Consider the following 18,814-nt stretch of genomic DNA (forward strand, 5'->3'; position numbering starts at 1 on the left):
GTGAACTAACCCTATAAGAACCAGTTTGGCTCAGCAACGCTAGCGTGGCAGCGGGAAACACAAACACTCCATGCATCGGCGCTGCGTGGACCGGTCTGCGAATGATATCAAAATACCGCATGAGCGATTCAAAAGCATAAGTTGTTTGCTGAGTCATTTACATCTCGCTGTAACGTTACTTTGATGTCATACGGCGATCGGGCTGCACAGCGCATCGATGCATCTCGAACAAGCTTCCATCAACAATGCCTCATGGCTTTATGATCCTACATCGGCATCAAAACGCCGCAAATCCATCGCATTCGTGCAGCTCACCATGATTAGTATAGACGGAGATTACAATCGAGCAGCTGTTAGCTTGGTTAGTTCCTTTTTTTAAATAACAGCAGGTGATGGCTTGGTTAGCAATGGCCGCCCCTATGGGAGGTACGCTTTCCGGGGGCTGGATTACCCCCTTGGTTTGTGTTCGTCTTGTTGGTCACAGTCGGTCAGGGTAACGCCGCCCCCAGCCGCTGACGCAAGTGGTTCTTACTTCTAGTCCAGCAATGTTTTGGTGCGACTTAAGAACCACTTTTCCTTGTTCGGAGCTGGTGCTTTGGGTGTGGAAAGACAAAGAACCGATTTGAAACTAGGCTCTGGCTCCGAACCAGCACCAGCACTGCCTTGTTGGAAAAGGAGTATCAGAGCTTTCTTAAGGGAATAATCTGTGTGTTGTTGTCATTCAGGTACAGAATCCATCCTGGGTCACCCATCAGCCCTACATCATGCAGCATCCGGTAAGTCTCATCTCAGCCTGTCTCTCATTATCCGCTTCATGCTGGTCTCGAACAGTGTTTGTGTGTGTGGGAGAACTACACTTGAACTGCTCTTAGACTCAGAGTGTGGGCGAGTCTAAACAAACATACTAAAGCAGTAAACCAAATCAATTTATGCATTATCAGAATAAACAATCTTATGCCAAATAATATACTTAAAGGCGCACTATGTAAGTTTTTCATCTGCCAGGTTTGAGCTCAGAATCTTGGGACACGTGTTCTTCACCTCACAGCCGGTGGAAAAGAATCGGGATAGGACTTGGGCAGAAATCATGTTCATGAATTTTATTATTAACGTTACTGTAGTGTGAAGCAGAGCAGGAGCGAGTGTTGAGGAGCTGAGCGAGGCTGGAACGATTGAACACAACACACACCTCTCGAGCAGCGGGACTTTTATTATGCCACAGTCGCCAGCGACATTTCTGCTTTTCCGGTCATGAGTGTGAGGTAACGCTAGCCTGATGTGGTCAGAGTCTGATGCTCCATTGGGCTGTGATTATGGGGCGTGTTTCAACCGAACCAGGAAAGACATCAGTTGGACAGACCTACAACCAATCAGAGCGACGCATGACGTTAGTTGTCAAATGTCAATAGAACTGCACTGTGTTGCCAAGTCTGCGTTTTTTTCCGCGTGTTGTTTTTTTATGTCCACGGGTCGAAGCGACTATTATGTGATATATAGTCTCCCCCCCCCCCCCCCCCCCCAGGAAGCTATTGTTTTAGGCTAGTAGTTAACAGGTTTTGTTGTAAAAACTTGACATGATCAAAATTTGAGAGAGAAATAGTGAAGGTGAATGCAGATACAAACAAGCTCTCCGTTTAGGATTTGAACAAATATAATCTAAGCGCCTTTGATGACTTATTGTTTATCATCTGTCCGTCATCGTCTAAAGCCCGCCCTGATGATTTAATTGGTCTGAACAGTTTCTGTTCGGGGATAATTACTCCTCTATGGATCGAGGCTAGACCGAACTGCCCGAGCTCAAATGTTGTGGGTGGGGCTGAGTTCGGCTGGCATCCAGGCTAAGATAACGCAGCTCTGTTTGTCATATTAGACACATCTGAGTGTGTTGAAAATGATGTGATGACGTTACTCTGGCGGCTGCTTTGACACTTGTTCACACTGCAGTGAGAGTAAAGCATTTCTGCAGAATAAATCCGGAAACCGAGATTAACGCAGATATGACGCAGTTGACAGGCGACTCTCTCACACGTGGTTCATTAGCAATTTTCTCACGATTAACAACAAGTTGAAAACATTTGGGATATTGTGAGTACTCAGTTAAACATAATATATATCACTGGCCTAGTGGTTTTTGGATATTTTACTGAAAAAATGTTACATAGTGCACCTTTAATAAGTCTATTTGACAACATTGCTCATCCAAATAGAATTAAGAAATGTTTCTTTTTTTTCTGCACACCATTATTACACCGTCATTATTTTATTATTTATTTTTCGTAACTACATATTTAATTGCATTGAACAATATGTTTGCTACAGTATTTATTTTGCCTTTAATCGATTTTTAAACATGAATTAATATAAATAGAGCTATTTATTGTTAGTTCTTGTTAGATTATTTAGTTCAGGTTCATCAATGCTAATAAACTTAAAATCAGATAATAGTAAATCTTGAGATTAACATTAACTGAGATTTAATAAATCATTTACAAATATTTTTCATTGTTAGTTCATATTTACTGATGTAGTTAAATAATGAAACCTAGTTTGTTTGTTTTTGTTCATTTTTTTTATCATTATTTTTTATTTAAATATTTTACTTTTAAATTTATTATTTTATTTTTATTTTATTGATTTGTTTGATTTTATTTATAATAAAATAATTGTCTAGTTTTTTTATTTGATAAATATAGCATTTATATGATAAACTCTAAGGGTGTCCCTGACTAAGGATTTACATAGTTGAATCAGAATTGTCAAGTCTTCCCTAATGTCTGCTGATAGTCAAATCATTCGTTAAATGATTCCTCATAACATTTTAAAGCCATCATGTACAGAACACACTGCAGACAGGATTTGCATTTCACATGTCGGCAAATCTAATTAAATCGGCTAAATTGCCCGTGGGAGAACTCTCTTACATCTATGTGGATGTTACTTTGACACGTACCACCTACCTAAGCATTGTAGCAGACCATGTACTCGGTGCATGTTCATGGAAACGGTATTCCCTGGTGGCTGTGGCTCTTCCAGCAGGATAATTCTCCTGCCACAAAGCAAAAATGGTTCAGGAATGGTTTGAGGAGCACGAGTTTGAGGTGTTGACTTGGCCTCCAAATTCCCCAGATCTCAATCCAATGGAGCATCTGTGGGGTATGCTGAACAAACAAGTACGATCCATGGAGGCCCCACTTCGCAACTTATAGGACTTAAAGGATCTGCTATTAACATCTTGGTGCCAGATACCACAGCACACCTTCAGGGGTCTAGTGGAGTCCATGCCTGGACTGGTCAGGGCTGTTTTGGCAGCAAAAAATGACCAACACAATATTACGATGGTGGTCATAATGTTATGCCTGATCGGTGTATTAAATAACATACACAAAAGACCCAGTAATTACTTCCATTCCGTCATTTGAGATGCTGCTTTTATGAGCAACATTGCCTATAACAAAATAAAAGTTGACATTTTGTCCATTATACGTGTCGTGTTCTTCCTACCACTGTTGTGCAGGAAAGTGTGTGTGTGTGTGTGTGTGTGTGTGTGTGTGTGTGTGTGTGTGTGTGTGTGTGTGTGTGAGTGTGAGTGTGAGTGTGAGTGTGAGTGTGAGTGTGAGTGTGAGTGTGAGTGTGAGTGTGAGTGTGAGTGTGAGTGTGAGTGTGAGTGTGAGTGTGAGTGTGAGTGTGAGTGTGAGTGTGTGTGTGTGTGTGTGTGTGTGTGTGTGTGTGTGTGTGTGAGTGTGTGTGTGTGTGTGTGTGTGTGTGAGTGTGCATAAGGGCACTAACGCTAAATCACACCCAGATGCTGGATTACAGTATCGTTGAAGCCCATGCCAACATCAAGAACGTTGTGTGTGTGTGAGATCAGTGATGACTGCAGGGCAGATTGCAGGTACTAAGTGAAGCTCAGCTGCATGAATGATGGCTTCAGACAGACTAAATGAGACTCTGTGTTTTTCTTTTAGAGTGGGTGTGTATAATGTATATAAGTAATGTGTGGTATAATAGGCTTATGATTTTGTGTGAGTCAGTACGTAAAGAGCTGAGCGCTGTGGATCATAAAGTGGAAACTGTGGCATTTAAAGGCCAGTAATGGCACTGATGGCTCAGAGCTGTTTAATACACGGAAGATTTTCAGAGTCTGACTCACAGCGTTAGGAAGCTGGACTCATCACACACATCCCAGAGAGACCCACACTGGACACTTCACACACACTGTCTCAAACAAACATTAACTTCATATTAATCATCGCCAACCACATTTATCATACAGTTCAAAGAAAACCATGTGTTATCAGGGAAATCATCAGTTTGGGGTTTTGTTTTTCTGAGAACAAGTACAGCAGTGAAAATAAGCTAAATAAAATTTTGGGAAGCAGCTTCTTTAAAGGTGCCATGTGTAAAAATTGAGGTAAAAATATCCAAAAAATGACCTACACGCATCAAAAGAATGAGAAGAAATAAGGCCGATGATGTCATTAAAAAAATGTCAAGTTATAGTGCTGCAGAGTTATCAACCTTAATTAGCAGTAGCATTACTAGCCCATGCCCGACAGGTATTGTAATACCAGTCTCGGCCATGGGAGGCGGTATGCGGGCAACATAACCACCAGCCAACCTGGCGTACTTGAACCTGATGTCAATCGTGTGGAAAGTACAGCCCACTACTTCATTTCAGTTCAGGGAAGAGAGTGGACAGATGGCCAGAGCCCTTGGCCCCTTAAATGTATCTGATATGATAAAAATAGCAGTTTTTACCGGACCGTAAAAAGCGGAAGTGTGGGCGCCCGGGCGACTGTGTCCCTTCCCGTCATAATAAAAGTCCCGGTACTCGCGAGCCGTTTAGAATAGTCAGTGGACGAAAAGTTGCATAGTGCACCTTTAAGGGCAGTGTTTTTTGTAAGGGAATTATTTTATTTTATTTAGTTTTATTTTATTTATTTTATATATTGTAACACTATTTATATTATATCATACTCATTATTTATATACTATTTATATTATATCCTAATCTGTAAGGGAATTATTTTATTATTTTATTTTGTTTGATTTAATTTTATTGTTTGTAACGATATTTTGGTTTATTTTGTTTTATTTAATTTTATTATTTGTAACAATATTTATATTATATCCTAATATTTATTATTTCTAACTTTTTTCTTTGATGGCTGTTTTTTCTGTAAGGGAATTATTTTATTATTTTATTTTGTTTCATTTTGATTTTATTATTTGTAACAATAAGGGAACTATTATATATATTATTTTATATTTATATTATTTTATATTTTATTTGTTATTATATAACTGTTTTATTATTATTGTTTGTAACAACATTTATTTATATTATATCCTAATATTTATTATATCTCACTTTTTATTTAAGGGCAGTTTTTCTGTAAGGGATTTATTTTATTATATTCTATTTGATTCCATTCTAAAAAAAATTATTTTACTTTATTATTTTGTTTGATTTGATTTATTTTTTATTTTTTTAATATTTGTAACAATATTTATTTAGTTATTATATCTAACTTTTTTCTTTGAGGGCAGAGGGCATAATGTTTGACCAATAAAATATTGTTACAAATACTTTTTTCCAGTACAAAAGTTTTCATCTAATACTTGTATTATATATTGTTTTATTTTAGCTTAATTTCCATTAATTAATTTTGATAGTTTTATTTGAAACAATAAAACACTAGAAAGAGCAAATCAGCAAATGGAGACTGCAAACGCCTGAAAATACATAGTGAGTAAAATAGTCAAGTATACTTATTTACACTCTTATTTAGTTTATTCTTTAGTTACATCATTTCTTAATAACACTGAAAAGAGCATGCACATCAGCACATTTGTATTGCATATGCTTGAAAATACATAATACACACATATTGAGTAAAATAGCATTTTTTTTTTTTTAAATGAGCTAACTATGAAATGAGTGTATAAATGTTGATTATGTGCCTTCTATGTCTGTCTTGCCTTTTCTTCCTAAATGAGTAACTGTGCCGTAAATGTCCCGTTCTGTCATAGGGAGCAGTGATATCGCCCTCTATAGATCACTCCATGTCTCTGCAGCCCACGTCCATGATGAGTCCTCTCACTCAGCAGATGGGTCACCTCTCCCTGGGCAGCGCAGGAACGGTGAGCACACACACACATGCACACATGCACACACACACATGCACACACACACACACACACACACACACTGCTGTCACATGTTGTTTTGTGTCTTCAAAATCTGCTATATCATGTGCAGCTGTTGAAGCTCTGGCTGTGTTTAGAATGGCCTTATGCTTACTGCAGTATACACTGCATACTACTTAATTTATATATATATATATATATATATATATATATATATATATATATATATATATATATATATATATATATATATATATATATATATATATATATACACACTATGTAACGATACATTTTTCAAAAAGTAGTATGGTAAGTTGCATGAAAGTGGCAGTTAGATAAAAAGGTTATTTTGCATTTTTAATTAAAAACCCAAATAATCAATTAAAATAGAAATATTAAAATTCCCATGTATTTTTGATATTACTTTCTCTTGCATTTAGACATGTGCCGATTTTCGATAATGCGATTTATCACGATAATGAATATGCACGATATTGTTATCGTGGGCACTTTAAAATATCGTAAATAATAATTTATTAACAATTAATAATTGTGGTGTGACAGGCAGCGGGGCGAGGGACCGCTAGAGCGGGCCGGTGATTAATGTTGACGAGTGCCAGCTGCGTGGCACACCGGTCTCGTCTCGCGGCCATGTGGCGGGAGCATATAAGGAGGAGCAAGGGCTGCGGAAGACGAGAGAGGACCAGGCCTGGATTTATGTTTAGTTTTGTTTTACGTGTTATGTGTTTGTGGGCAGTCGTCCGTGAGGGGCTGCCCACGTTATATTTTGTGGGTATTGGCGGGCAGTCGTCCGTGAGGGGCTGCCCGCGGTTTTACTTTCGTTTTGTTTATTTATTTTGAATAAAAGTTTGGAAACGTTCGCCGGTTCCCGCCTCCTTCCTTCCCATCTACAAACCGTATTACAATAAAAAAAAAATTATAATGCACTCAATAATACTTTGCCCATCAACCGTATACATGCTCAACACCAAATGGACCCGCTCAGATGTAAACATGCCGAACGTGCGTTTGCACATGACTGAATGGTTGAAGGAGACGCGCTGCTGATGTGCCGCTCAGTGACAGCAGAGGGCGCTGATGAACTGCAGGATGCCGCGCTTACCCCGGAAACCCGCAAACAAAAGCATCCGTGCTAGTGAAGGAGTTTTTAAAACAGCCGTTCGTTTTTTGTAATCACAATGTTCATCACAGCACCAAATACTCAATACTTAAAGACTTTATAGCCTATTTATTTTCAAGCTTAAACATTTTTATGTTTTAATCTGGACTACAACATGCCCTAATGATTAGAACTTTTCTAATTATTTGTTATTGTTCAGTAAAACTTTGAGACATACGACTTCATTAGTCAACATGTTAATTCATTATTACCAAACTGACAATGAAAAATACTTATAAAGAATTAATTATTCTAAGTAATGTTAATTTCTTAGTTACTGTTTAATAACATTTAACGCAATTAATCTCTTTATTTATTTTTGTATTTTTCGCTCTGGTGTTTGTGTGTGTGTGTGTGTGTGTGTGTGTGTAGGAGTGCATTTGGCACAAAGTCAAAAGTCCAGCTCGTTTTTATAAATGTTGTCCATGTTTAGCATGAGAATCAACTCTTTAACAGTGTGAATAAATCAATGCATGAAATAACATTAGACCGTTAAAGAACATTGTACCGGAGTTACTTTATGTCTATGACGAGTTAGAAAGGTTCTAGTCTACTCTGCAGCCTTAGGTGTCCTGCTAGATCTAAAATAGTCTGAATATAAACACTTAAAGGCGTACCATAGGGACTCAAGATTAGACGAAAACACGGTTTGGATTCATGATGTATTCGCTCACTGTATAGATGTTGTCAATTTTAAGCAAACAGAACATTGCATAGTGTACCGTTGACTTTTATGTTTTTTAAATATTTTATCCGGTTGCACTGACTCTGCATATAATGGCCAAACGCAGCAGAAAAAATGCATAGGCCTATATTTAAACATATACTGGCAACACATGGATCATGCACAACACAACTGATCTCAGCAGAAATACACAAAAGTAACCAAATATAAAAGCGCTGATGGAACGAGAGCACAAAACACTGCAGCAGCAAAGTGTGCAGATATGTGGCAGCATATGTTAATGTTTTCTCTGTGTGTGTGTCTCCTGTAGTTTATGCCAGCCAGTCCAGCTCTCCAGGGGCCGTACATCCCTCCATACACTCACATGCAGACCACCGCAGTCTCAGTAGAGGTGGGTTCATGTGGACAAACTCTCCCAGACAGAGTTCACAATCACCATAAATGGAGAAAAGTTCAAGAACAGACTGGGCTTGTGCAACTGTGCTCACACAAAAACTGTCAAGAACACGTGCTGGGAACATTTCACTCCAAAATCAAGCAAAAACAAGTCCAATAGAAAGAAAATATAAAACTTTTAATATTTTATTGTACACTGAGAGGTTATTTTCATGACAATTAAGCACATTCTTCTAAATCCTCATTCCTATGATGCTTAATAATAACAACAATAACAAAAATAATATATTTTTTAAATTGAAGCTTTAAAGTATTTATACATCAGGGTTTTAGTTTGTGTATTGCCTTTAATTTCTGCCAATTTCCAGAATAATACAATTGTACATTTTTTAAATATTAATGATAAATTATTGATCAATAATTCATATTATTTAATTAATAAATAATTGTTGTTATGAAAATTGTTTCATAATACTTTTATTTAAAAATATTTTAATTATTAGTTATAATTTAGTGAGTAATAATTACTATTTAATTCATTTTTTTTTTGTAATAGTAATTTTAAAGTATTTTTAGATATGTGATAAATTATTGATTAATCGTTAATATTATTTAATTCATAAATGATAAATTATTGTTTTGTAAGAGTATTATTTTTCTGTATTTTTAAAAATAGTAGTGATAAATTGATTAATCATTCATATTAATTAATTAATTATTGTTTTGTAATAGTGTTATTTTACATTTAAAAAAATCATAAATCATAAATGATTGATTAATAATTAATATTATTTTATTAATAAATTATGGTTTTGTAATAGTATTATAATACATATTTTTAATATAAATGACAAATAACTGATTAATAATTAAAATTATTCAATTAATACATTATAAATAATTGCTTTGTAATAGTATTATTTTACTGTATTTTTAATTATTAGTTATAAATAATTGATTAATAATTAATGTTATTTAATTAATAAATGATTGTTTTATAATAGTATTGTTTTACAGTATTTTTAATTATTAGTTATAAATTAATGATTAATAATTAATGTTATTTAATTAATAAATGATTGTTTTATAATAGTATTATTTTACAGTATTTTTAATTATTAGTTATAAATAATTGATTAATAATTAATGTTATTTAATTAATAAATGATTGTTTTATAATAGTATTGTTTTACAGTATTTTTAATTATTAGTTATAAATTAATGATTAATAATTAATGTTATTTAATTAATAAATGATTTTTTTATGATAGTATTGTTTTACAGTGTTTTGTACCTATTATGTTGTTTTTTGTTTTTGCGGTGACATGAGCATGTTTCTGTGACGTTCATCCCTCAGCGCATGTTAATTGCCTTCAAAACTATCACGAAAGATGCATTGAAAACTAATTTCCGTCATTTGTATTCGGGCTTGTATTATATTAGTGCAGCAGATTTCTGCTCGTATGATTGACATGCTTTGCTTGTGTTGGTTTGGTGCCTAAATGAGCATGTTTTGTTGTAGGAGAACAGTCCACAACCTCAGGTGGATTCGTCCAGTGATCATTCACCTTATACCTATCAGCAGCCCAAGTGATGAAGAGGTACTAGAACTCACTTCTTTCACATCTGTATACATTTTCTAGCAGCGCGCGTGTCATTTTAAGCTTTTGGGACCCAAAAAATATAATCAATTAACTTCAATCAATCAATCAACTTTATTTATACAGCGCTTTTACAATGACGATTGTTTCAAAGCAGCTTCCCAGTGTTAAACAGGACAATATTGCAACGGAATTAGATTTGGCTGTACAGTCATCCTGGAGAAAACAGTGATGTTATCAGCTTATTTTAATTATTTTAATGTAATGTTTAATTTAAAAAAAAATTATTTTAATGTAATGTTTTAGGTAGTTAACACTCCGCTTTAAAATGCACTGAGATTTTCCTAGAAACCATTTAAACATTAAAGGGATAGTTCACTTTAAAATGAAAAATCTGTCAGTTACCTGGAGCCATAATATTTTTTTTCCTACTACAGAAGTCAATGGCTCCAGTTAACTGTTTGGTTACTGACATTCTTCAAAATATTTTCCCTTGTGTTCAGCTGAAGAAAGAAATTCATACAGGTTTGAAACAACTTGAGGGAGAGTAAAGGATGATAGATTTTTCATTTTAAAGTGAACTATCCCTTTAAAGGAGACCTATTATGCCCCCTAATGTTTTGGGTCTACTACAATAAGTTTTCGTGCTTGAATTTTATTTTATTTTTAATCTTATTTTTCACATATTTTACATGTATTTTTCCGTCTGTCAGTAATGCTCTGAGGTGTGTTTCCCAAAAGCATCGTTAGCCAACTGTCGTCACAAGTTCCATTGAATTGTGTTGGGAATGACGGATCTTGTGACCGCACTTCTGTTTAGTTCTTGTCTCTGTATAGGGGCTTTCGCACCGGGTAGTTATAGGAACGGGCCATCAAGGCTGTTTCTCGATAACTAAATAGTGTTCGTAAATGTTCCCCTTGGGACATTTTTCTGGCTGCATTCGCACTGCCAGTAGGAACCCATCACTTATGCCCTTCCGTCCTGTCGTTTTTGCAGTAATACATAATCATGTTTCGTTTGGTTCCCTTCTCAGTGTAAAGGTTGAGAAGTGCCTGTACTTCGGCGTCGGTCCATCTATCGCTGTTTTCCATGTTTGTGGAGTACATATATAGGCTATAATCTGTGTTTACATGGCTTTTTAAAAATGGGTTTTGCATGCATTCGGCCAATCAATGCACACTTACATCACTGGTAGTTCCTGTTGTGCTGGGTTAGACCCTACTCTGAAGAAGGAGCTAATTTAGTCCCCCCCAAAAGGCGTTCCTATACCTAAAATCATTCCCAGTTCCTGCGGTGCAAACAGGCTTAAAAGCGGGTGCTTCCGCCTGTTACGTCTCCCTATTAAAAAATATGTCTAGCAGTAATATGGTCGGTAACATATGTATTAAAGTAAACTAAATTTAAATGAAAGAAAAGAACGGGTTCAGTTACTGATAAATGTATGATAAGATGAATCAGGCAGAGGCAGATTTAAACTTTTAACTCTTTTAGTAATTCCAAAAATTATAAATAAACCAACAAACACCCGATTGATTTACAAAGTAATATAGTGATCATAGGAAAGAATATTTACAGAATATATATACAAAATAGTAAAACAAAAAGACGGAACAAAAAGCGTGGGACTATGAGCGGTGCTAAAGCAAAGACCAGACAACAAAACAAAAACCAGCTAGCTTATCAATTGAAGTATTTAACTATCTTAAAAATAAAGACAGAAATAAACACCTAAACCAACTAAGCTACACTAACTAACAAACATAAATACAGAAGGTGGCAACCACTCCTTACCTGGTGTAGTATTATGTAGGTCACGTGACATGCTGACCCTATCCCATCGCTCGGAGTCTGAAATGAGCAGTGTACACACGCCACAAACAAGTCAATGGTTCAAACTTAAAGTCGTAACCAAAACAAAGTCTTTCAAAACAAAGTTTCAATACCAAAATATCAATCAGGGAAAGTAGTAACAAATGATCAAAACAAACGAAAGAAAACACGCCTCTCCCTTCCTCCAGTTGCTTCTAGGTCTTTATACAGGTGAGGTGAGTTCCGATTGGTTCCTTGGGAGGGATATCACTCTTGGGCAAATGATGATTGATGGGCAAACCGACCAATCGCGGCAAACCTAAGAATGAATGACAGCTGAGAATAATAAAGAGGGGAAGAAAGAGAAGGAAAACCACCAAAATACATCGCAGACCTAACACGCCAATAGTTATAGGAACTATAAAAATGAAAGCCCCTCCCTCTGAAAAGTACTCTGATTGGTCAGCTGGATTAGTGTGTTGTGATTGGTCAAGCACTTTGAGCGTGTTCGTGAAATGTCCCGCCCCTTACATTAGCCGGCTGTCTAAGTTTCCATTATTTAAATGTGACGTGTTTGTTTGTAGAGACTACAATGGAGTCCCATTGGTTTCAGGGAGTTCAGAAACTCTGACATAGAGAAGAACTCCCGCTGGAGGGACTTTGTAGAGGTTTTTCGTGCTCAAACAGTAACATTACACACTGAAGAAAGACCTAATTGGGCCCCTTTAATGAAATTCATTTGATAAGAATTAAATAATAGACTTGCTGTTCCTCTCATCTTAAACTTTTGAGATTGTCAGCCATCCAAAGTGAAGTTGATATCAAAACCAAATCTATTTGTTATCTGAAAAGCTCAGGATGTCCTCTTTAAGACGCACGAGGAGTGTATGTGAGTCCTCAAAGAAATTCACAAAAATGAATGTAGACGGTCAAAATGACTTCCTGGTTCCAGAAGGAGGAAGCCTTGTGCATGTGATATGGCATGAGGATTCTTATCTAAATGTTTAGAAGTCATTTCAAGTGTTGATGCGTCATCGGTTTCCATCTGTTTGAAATGATTGGTCTCGTGTAAACAGGTTTAACGCGGTATTAGTTTGAGTGTTGCTTTACTGATCCTAACGCGTGTGTGTGCGTGTGTGTCATGTCTAACTTAACTCTCTGTATGTCAGTCAAAAATGGAAGAATCTTTTTAACATTATATTAATATTTTAGTTCGATAATGTTTTTTTAAATTAATATTTTAGATTTTTATGGGATTGTATGGTAATAAAATATATTTATGCAGTAGTTATAATCTATTTATTCACTTTTTAAGCATAGACCTGAAAAGGAAATTTCATAAGTCATTAAAAAAAAAAATGTTTTAGAAACAGATGTAAGTTTGATCTCTTTTCAAAGATGACACTTGGCAAATTATTGCTGAAGTGAAATAAAAGTTTTATAAAGTGAACTTCAAAAAAGTTATTATATTTATATTTTTTATTGATATGAATAAATATAACATATATATTTATATGTGTTATATGAAATACATTTTCCAAAACACGTTTTACTCAAACTGTGAGAAAACCAAAGCCATGAATATAAACAAATTTGAGGATATCTCAAAAAATGAGCTTTCAGTAAGAACAGTAACAAGGATTCACTAGATGAAATTCATCTCCCATTTATTTCCAGTGCGCTCATTTTTGACCACAAACAACAGAAGTGTGACTATTTTTTCAGGTCCATTTTACCTTTTTAATCATGTCCTTTTTTGTGTGTGTCTTAATATAGCAAGTGCAAAAATCTTAAGTTTCGTACCATTCTGATTAAAGAAAAAATGTTCAAAGAAAAAAAAAATTAAATTTTCTTTCAGAACCACAGGGTTATAGGGATAGTTTTCCCAAAAAGGACCATTCTGCCCCCATTTACTCACCTTTGCCTCATTTCCGACTTGTATTATTTTATTTTATTCATAATGTCAGGATCCAAATAGGACAAAAATAAGTCGACTTAGAAGTATTCAACACAACTAGTTGGTTGCAACAGAGTTTCTTTAATTGTCATGTCACTTTCTGTCACTGACAAAGAGGAATCATTGATCTCAAACCTGCTGTCATTCATCCATTGGCATGATCTTTCAATTGAACAGTCATGAATAAAAGTTATGAAGTCTTGCAGACCAGAAGATTCAATTGTGTGTCAAAGGGAAAAAACTAAGTGGTTGAAATGAGAGGGAGTAAATGATGAAAAATGTATTAATGAATAAAATAGGAATTTCCATGCTTGGAAATTTGTTTAATATGATGTTAATATTGGTCACACTTTAGTTTAGTGTCCAATTCTCACTATTAACTACATTTTTTGCTTCAATAACTTCCTAATTCCTGCTTATCAATAGTTAGTAAGGTAGTTTAGGTGTTGGGTCAGATTATGGGATGTAGAATATGGTCAGGCAATAATAAGCGCGTTATAAGTCCTAATAAACAGACAAAATCCTGGTAATATGCATGATTATAACTAATTAATAGTAAGAACTGGACCCTAAACTAAAGAGTTAGTTTTTATAGCAATGCTCAGATCTAAAATATTTTACTGGCGAGAAATTGGTCTTTGGTATAAGATGTTGAAAAATATAATATAAAATTATATTAAAAGCGCTCTTATTTAAAAGTTTGGGATTGGGATATTTTTGAAAGAAGTCTCTTCTGCTCAACAAAGCAAAAATGCTGTACAAATTGTGAAATATTATTGCAATTTCATATAAGTGTGCTCTATTTTAAATATTTGTTAAAATTGTATTTATTTCTGTAATCAAAGCTGAATTTTCGGCATGATTACTCCAGTGTTCAGTGTCACATGATCCTTCACTAATCATTCTCATATGAGGAGTTGATGCTTAAGACACATCAATGTTGAAAAGTTACATTTTGATGCATTTGTTTCAATATTCTTTGATAAATTGTAAGTTGAAAAGAAGAGTTTTTATTTGAAAAATAATCTTTTGCAACATCATAAATGTCTATACTGTCACTTTTGATCAGTTTCCTTCTGTGAGACTATTGATTTAAAGTGTTGATTGTGTTTGACCTGTAGGGCTGTGTGAGGCTGAGAGAGAAGGGGACGACTGCTAAATCAATAACAGCTTCCTTTGAAGGGCCGGCTCTACCGACGAATCAACATTTTGCACAGGTTCTGCGATGAGATCCTTGGTTTTATAATAAAACTACTTCAACTATTTTGGTATAAGTTCCATTAGGTGCAAAACAAGGATTCATTTCATCAGAGGATGCTAACAAAGAAAAAAAATGAAATGGAAAGAAAAAGAAAAGTTTTATTTTAATAAGGAAACTGATTATTTTTTACCAAGGATTGTCACATAGATGCAGGAACTTCATCATGTGACACAATGTGCATGGATATTATTCTTGTTTTTATGATTTCAGATTTGTTTTTGTTTTCTCTCTCTCTCTTTTATTTTGTACTGAAACAGATGTTTGTTCTTAGAGATTTGTCAGCCGGACATCCTGAGAAAGATGCGTTTGTGCTTGCGGTGTGAGTGTCGTTGATGTGTTTTTCTGTTGTGTGCTTCATCCTCGGTCTGACCGATCTGTCCGTCTTATACGATTTGCCTTAAACTCTTTCCCGTACAGTAGCCGAAGAAGAGACGTCCGGTGGCTACTGCCTTGTAAATCAGCTGAATAGGGCTTTTTTAGCATCTCGCAAAGGAAAATTTCGCTGCGCTTGGATTTCGGTGTTTTGCTTTTTCCGATCTTTTAGAGTACAAACCGTTTCGAGTGACAACATTGATGGAGTTTTCATAGGATTTAATGTTTTTATAATCAGAGGTGACGATCCTTTGGTTGTTTGAATGTGGTAGAAATTCTGCTGAACGATCACATTTTTGATAATTGCCTTTTACTTTCGTTTATAAATCTCGGTGTTGTAGTTTAGCTTTAGATGATCTCGTGTGGGAGGGGGAGGAGCTTTGACTCGTATGCTAATTATGGGGGCGGGAGGGAGGGAGGGAGGCGTGGCCTGTCAGTCAGACTGAATATCGTTTGATTCGTTTTAAACCTCTTTAAAAGAAAAAAGGTGACAGCTTTCAGCGGCGGTTCGGCGGGCGTCTTCGGCGGAGGTGAACGTGTAGATTTCAGTGCTCGTTTATAGCAGGCAAACAAATCTCGGCACTTTCGAGTTTACTTCACCAAAGACAGTCGGCAAGCGGATCGTGCGGACGTGACGTCGCTTTCTCTCGAGACGGGCCACGCTGAGACTTTTTAACAGACTAGATTGCAGTTGTGGAGAATGTGCCTTCTTTGTACATATGCATTCAGCTGTCTTTAGTCGTCGAGGTGCGGACACCGATAGCGTGAAGGACGATTTGGATCCAGCAAGTGCCACAAACTAAACGAAAACATCACTACAGAGCAGAGACAACTGAAACTAAAATGTGGGACGAGGACAGGTTGAAACGACGTCGCCGTCCCGAAAGCCTAGTGAGCTGCCTTCTAAGGGAGCATCATAACGATTTGTTCATGCATCACACAAAATGGACGTCCGTAGAGTTTTGCATTGGCATGCTGCAGTAAAATGACAAAGCACACACAATTATTAGTGGTTTTTCTGTAGAATCATCTGTTTTTAGCCATGCTTTTCTGTATGGACTAAATTATATTCATAATCCTCACACTATATCAGATTGCCTTCTCAGTGAAGGACACGTGTGATGCTGCCTTAGGATTTGTAGGTATCTTAGTTCCAGAAAAAAACAGATAAGTCACTTTTTATTATTATTAATAAACTGAAACGTAACACTATAAACATGTATTTTATTTCCCGTCACTCCACAACCAGTCCTTTACATTTACTGGTATTCAGAACAGAACAGGAATTACAAATATAAGTATAAAACAAACATAAATTAAAGTGTGGAATTCATTATGAACAGAATTTAGTCAAAACAAATTGCAAACTTGACATTAAAAAGTATTTTTTTTTAATTGAAAGAAGTGTCTACCGTATTTTCTGGCACAAAAAAACTGACACATTTTATTATTACATTCAGAAATACGCAAAATACCAGTAAATAAAATGAAACTCTATAAACTTTTTTTTTTCATTACTCCACAACCAGTCCTTTACATTGAATGGTATTCAGAACAGAACAGGAATGAAAAATTAAAAAGTATAAAACAAACATAAATTATAGTGTGGCATTCATTATAAACTTAAATGTAATATTGCCGTATAAATAATTGATCCGTTGCAATTCTTTTTTTTCTTTCTTTTTTTTTTCATGTGGATAGTCCATGAATCAAAAAAAGAGGGCGGAGCAACCTGTCAATCGCACGAGATCCACCAATAGCAAGCCACAACCATCCAATCAATTTCCCACAGACAAAGTCAAGCCCCGCCCTACATTTGTTCTTGTTTGAGAAGCATTTCCCTCAGATATACGACACAATAGGGAAGACAAGAGTAGAGTAACTTCCATTTCATATGATAAAAACGTGACTTATTCGGAAAATACATTAAGCAGCTCACTAGGTTTGGGACACGGCTTTTGAAATAATAATCGCATCCATTACAGGAAAACTTTTATTTTCTTCTAAACTCACAATATACTTTAGTAAGGCTTTACTCATTGATTTGTCTTCCAAAAGACTGTGTTTTTGACCTGGTGGGTCTTGTTGACCGGTTATCTACCTCAGAGTTTTGTTGTCCTCTGTTTTAATTGGTCGGGCTAGCAGGTTCAGCCCGCCCCTCCAGACCAAACGGCCAGCTCAGGAGCTGTCCATGTACACTTGATTTCTTTCAGGTTTTTGTTTTCAAATACTTTGATCCTTTTCTTCTTCTTCTTCTTCTTCTTCTTCTTCAAAACAAAAAAGGTTTTTTTTTATTATCGTTATCGTTATAAGGAGAGTTGTGCGTTTGTTTTAGTGTCGTTTAGCATTCAGATTCATCGTTTCGAAAGCAAAAAAACAATGCTGCTTTTCATCACAAGATATTCCAGTAGTCCATAGGAAGTAGACAAGAAAGTGTGCGTGAGAGAGAGAGAGAGAGGGAGAGAGCGAGACGGAGAGAGAGAGAGAGAGATAGAGAGAGAGACAGAAAGCGAGTGAGAAACAGCGATGCTGAAAGATGCGGTTTTCCCGAGACATCACTGTTGTACGGAAGCCCATTTCTGGCACATGACTAAAAAAATGCTAACACTTTATTTTAAGGTGACGTAGTTACACATTACTACATGTACTTACTGTAATATCAGTACATTTCGCATAATTACACGTAACAAACCCTCAACCAAACCCATACTGTAACTATAGTAAGTACATGTAGTTATTAATATTATAGTTACAACTACTCCAGCTTAAGGGTTACCCTTTATTATAAGGTGTCTTTGTTACCGTGTAATTATACATTTAAGAACTGAGTAATATTCATTTGGGTTAGGATTAAGGTTATTTGCTGTAATTATGCATAATTTAAAAAAATGGTGAAAAATAACTGACTTTTTAAATCATAGTTTTGACATTTTAAATCATAATTATGGCATAAAATGTCAAAAATATTATTTTAAAAAGTCATAATTATTATATTTAAAAAGTCATAGTTATGACATGTCAAAATTGTAACAAAGTCAAAATTGCAAGATAAAAAGTCAAAGTTATGAAATTAAGCCATAATTTTGAGATGAAAAGATAAAATTAATACTTATTACTTATAGTATAATAATACTTAAAGTATTATTTAAAAAGTCCTAATTATGATATTTAAAAAAGTCATAGTTATGTCAAGCTGAAGTTATGACTTAAAAAGTTAGAAATATAAGATAAAAAGTCAAAGTTGTGACTTAAAAAGTTTGAATTGCGAGACAAAAAGTGAAAATTATGACACGTCGTAATTTTGAGATGAAAAGCGGAAACTAATATTTAAAGTCATAGTTATGTCAAAATTGTTACTTTAAAAACTTGGAATTATGAGCCATAATTTTAAATTCATTT

General features: G+C 35.3%; 1 protein-coding gene across 3 annotated transcripts in view; it reads left to right on the top strand.

Moving 5' to 3' along the window:
* The window catches only part of LOC137075700 (RNA-binding motif, single-stranded-interacting protein 1), a 107,410-nt gene extending 91,612 nt beyond the window's left edge, over window positions 1–15,798 (top strand). For all 3 annotated transcript variants that reach the window (XM_067444594.1, XM_067444593.1, XM_067444595.1), the window contains exons 10-14: window positions 726–776; window positions 6,034–6,144; window positions 8,329–8,409; window positions 9,937–10,015; window positions 14,904–15,798. In XM_067444594.1, coding sequence (XP_067300695.1) covers window positions 726–776; window positions 6,034–6,144; window positions 8,329–8,409; window positions 9,937–10,008 — 315 coding nt within the window. In that variant the 3' untranslated portion in view covers window positions 10,009–10,015; window positions 14,904–15,798. The remainder of the gene's footprint in view (window positions 1–725; window positions 777–6,033; window positions 6,145–8,328; window positions 8,410–9,936; window positions 10,016–14,903) is intronic.
* The last annotated feature ends 3,016 nt before the right edge of the window (window positions 15,799–18,814 follow it).

This window comes from Pseudorasbora parva, chromosome 5 (assembly GCF_024679245.1).
Source record: "Pseudorasbora parva isolate DD20220531a chromosome 5, ASM2467924v1, whole genome shotgun sequence".
In the NCBI taxonomy this organism is placed as follows: Eukaryota; Metazoa; Chordata; class Actinopteri; order Cypriniformes; family Gobionidae; genus Pseudorasbora; species Pseudorasbora parva.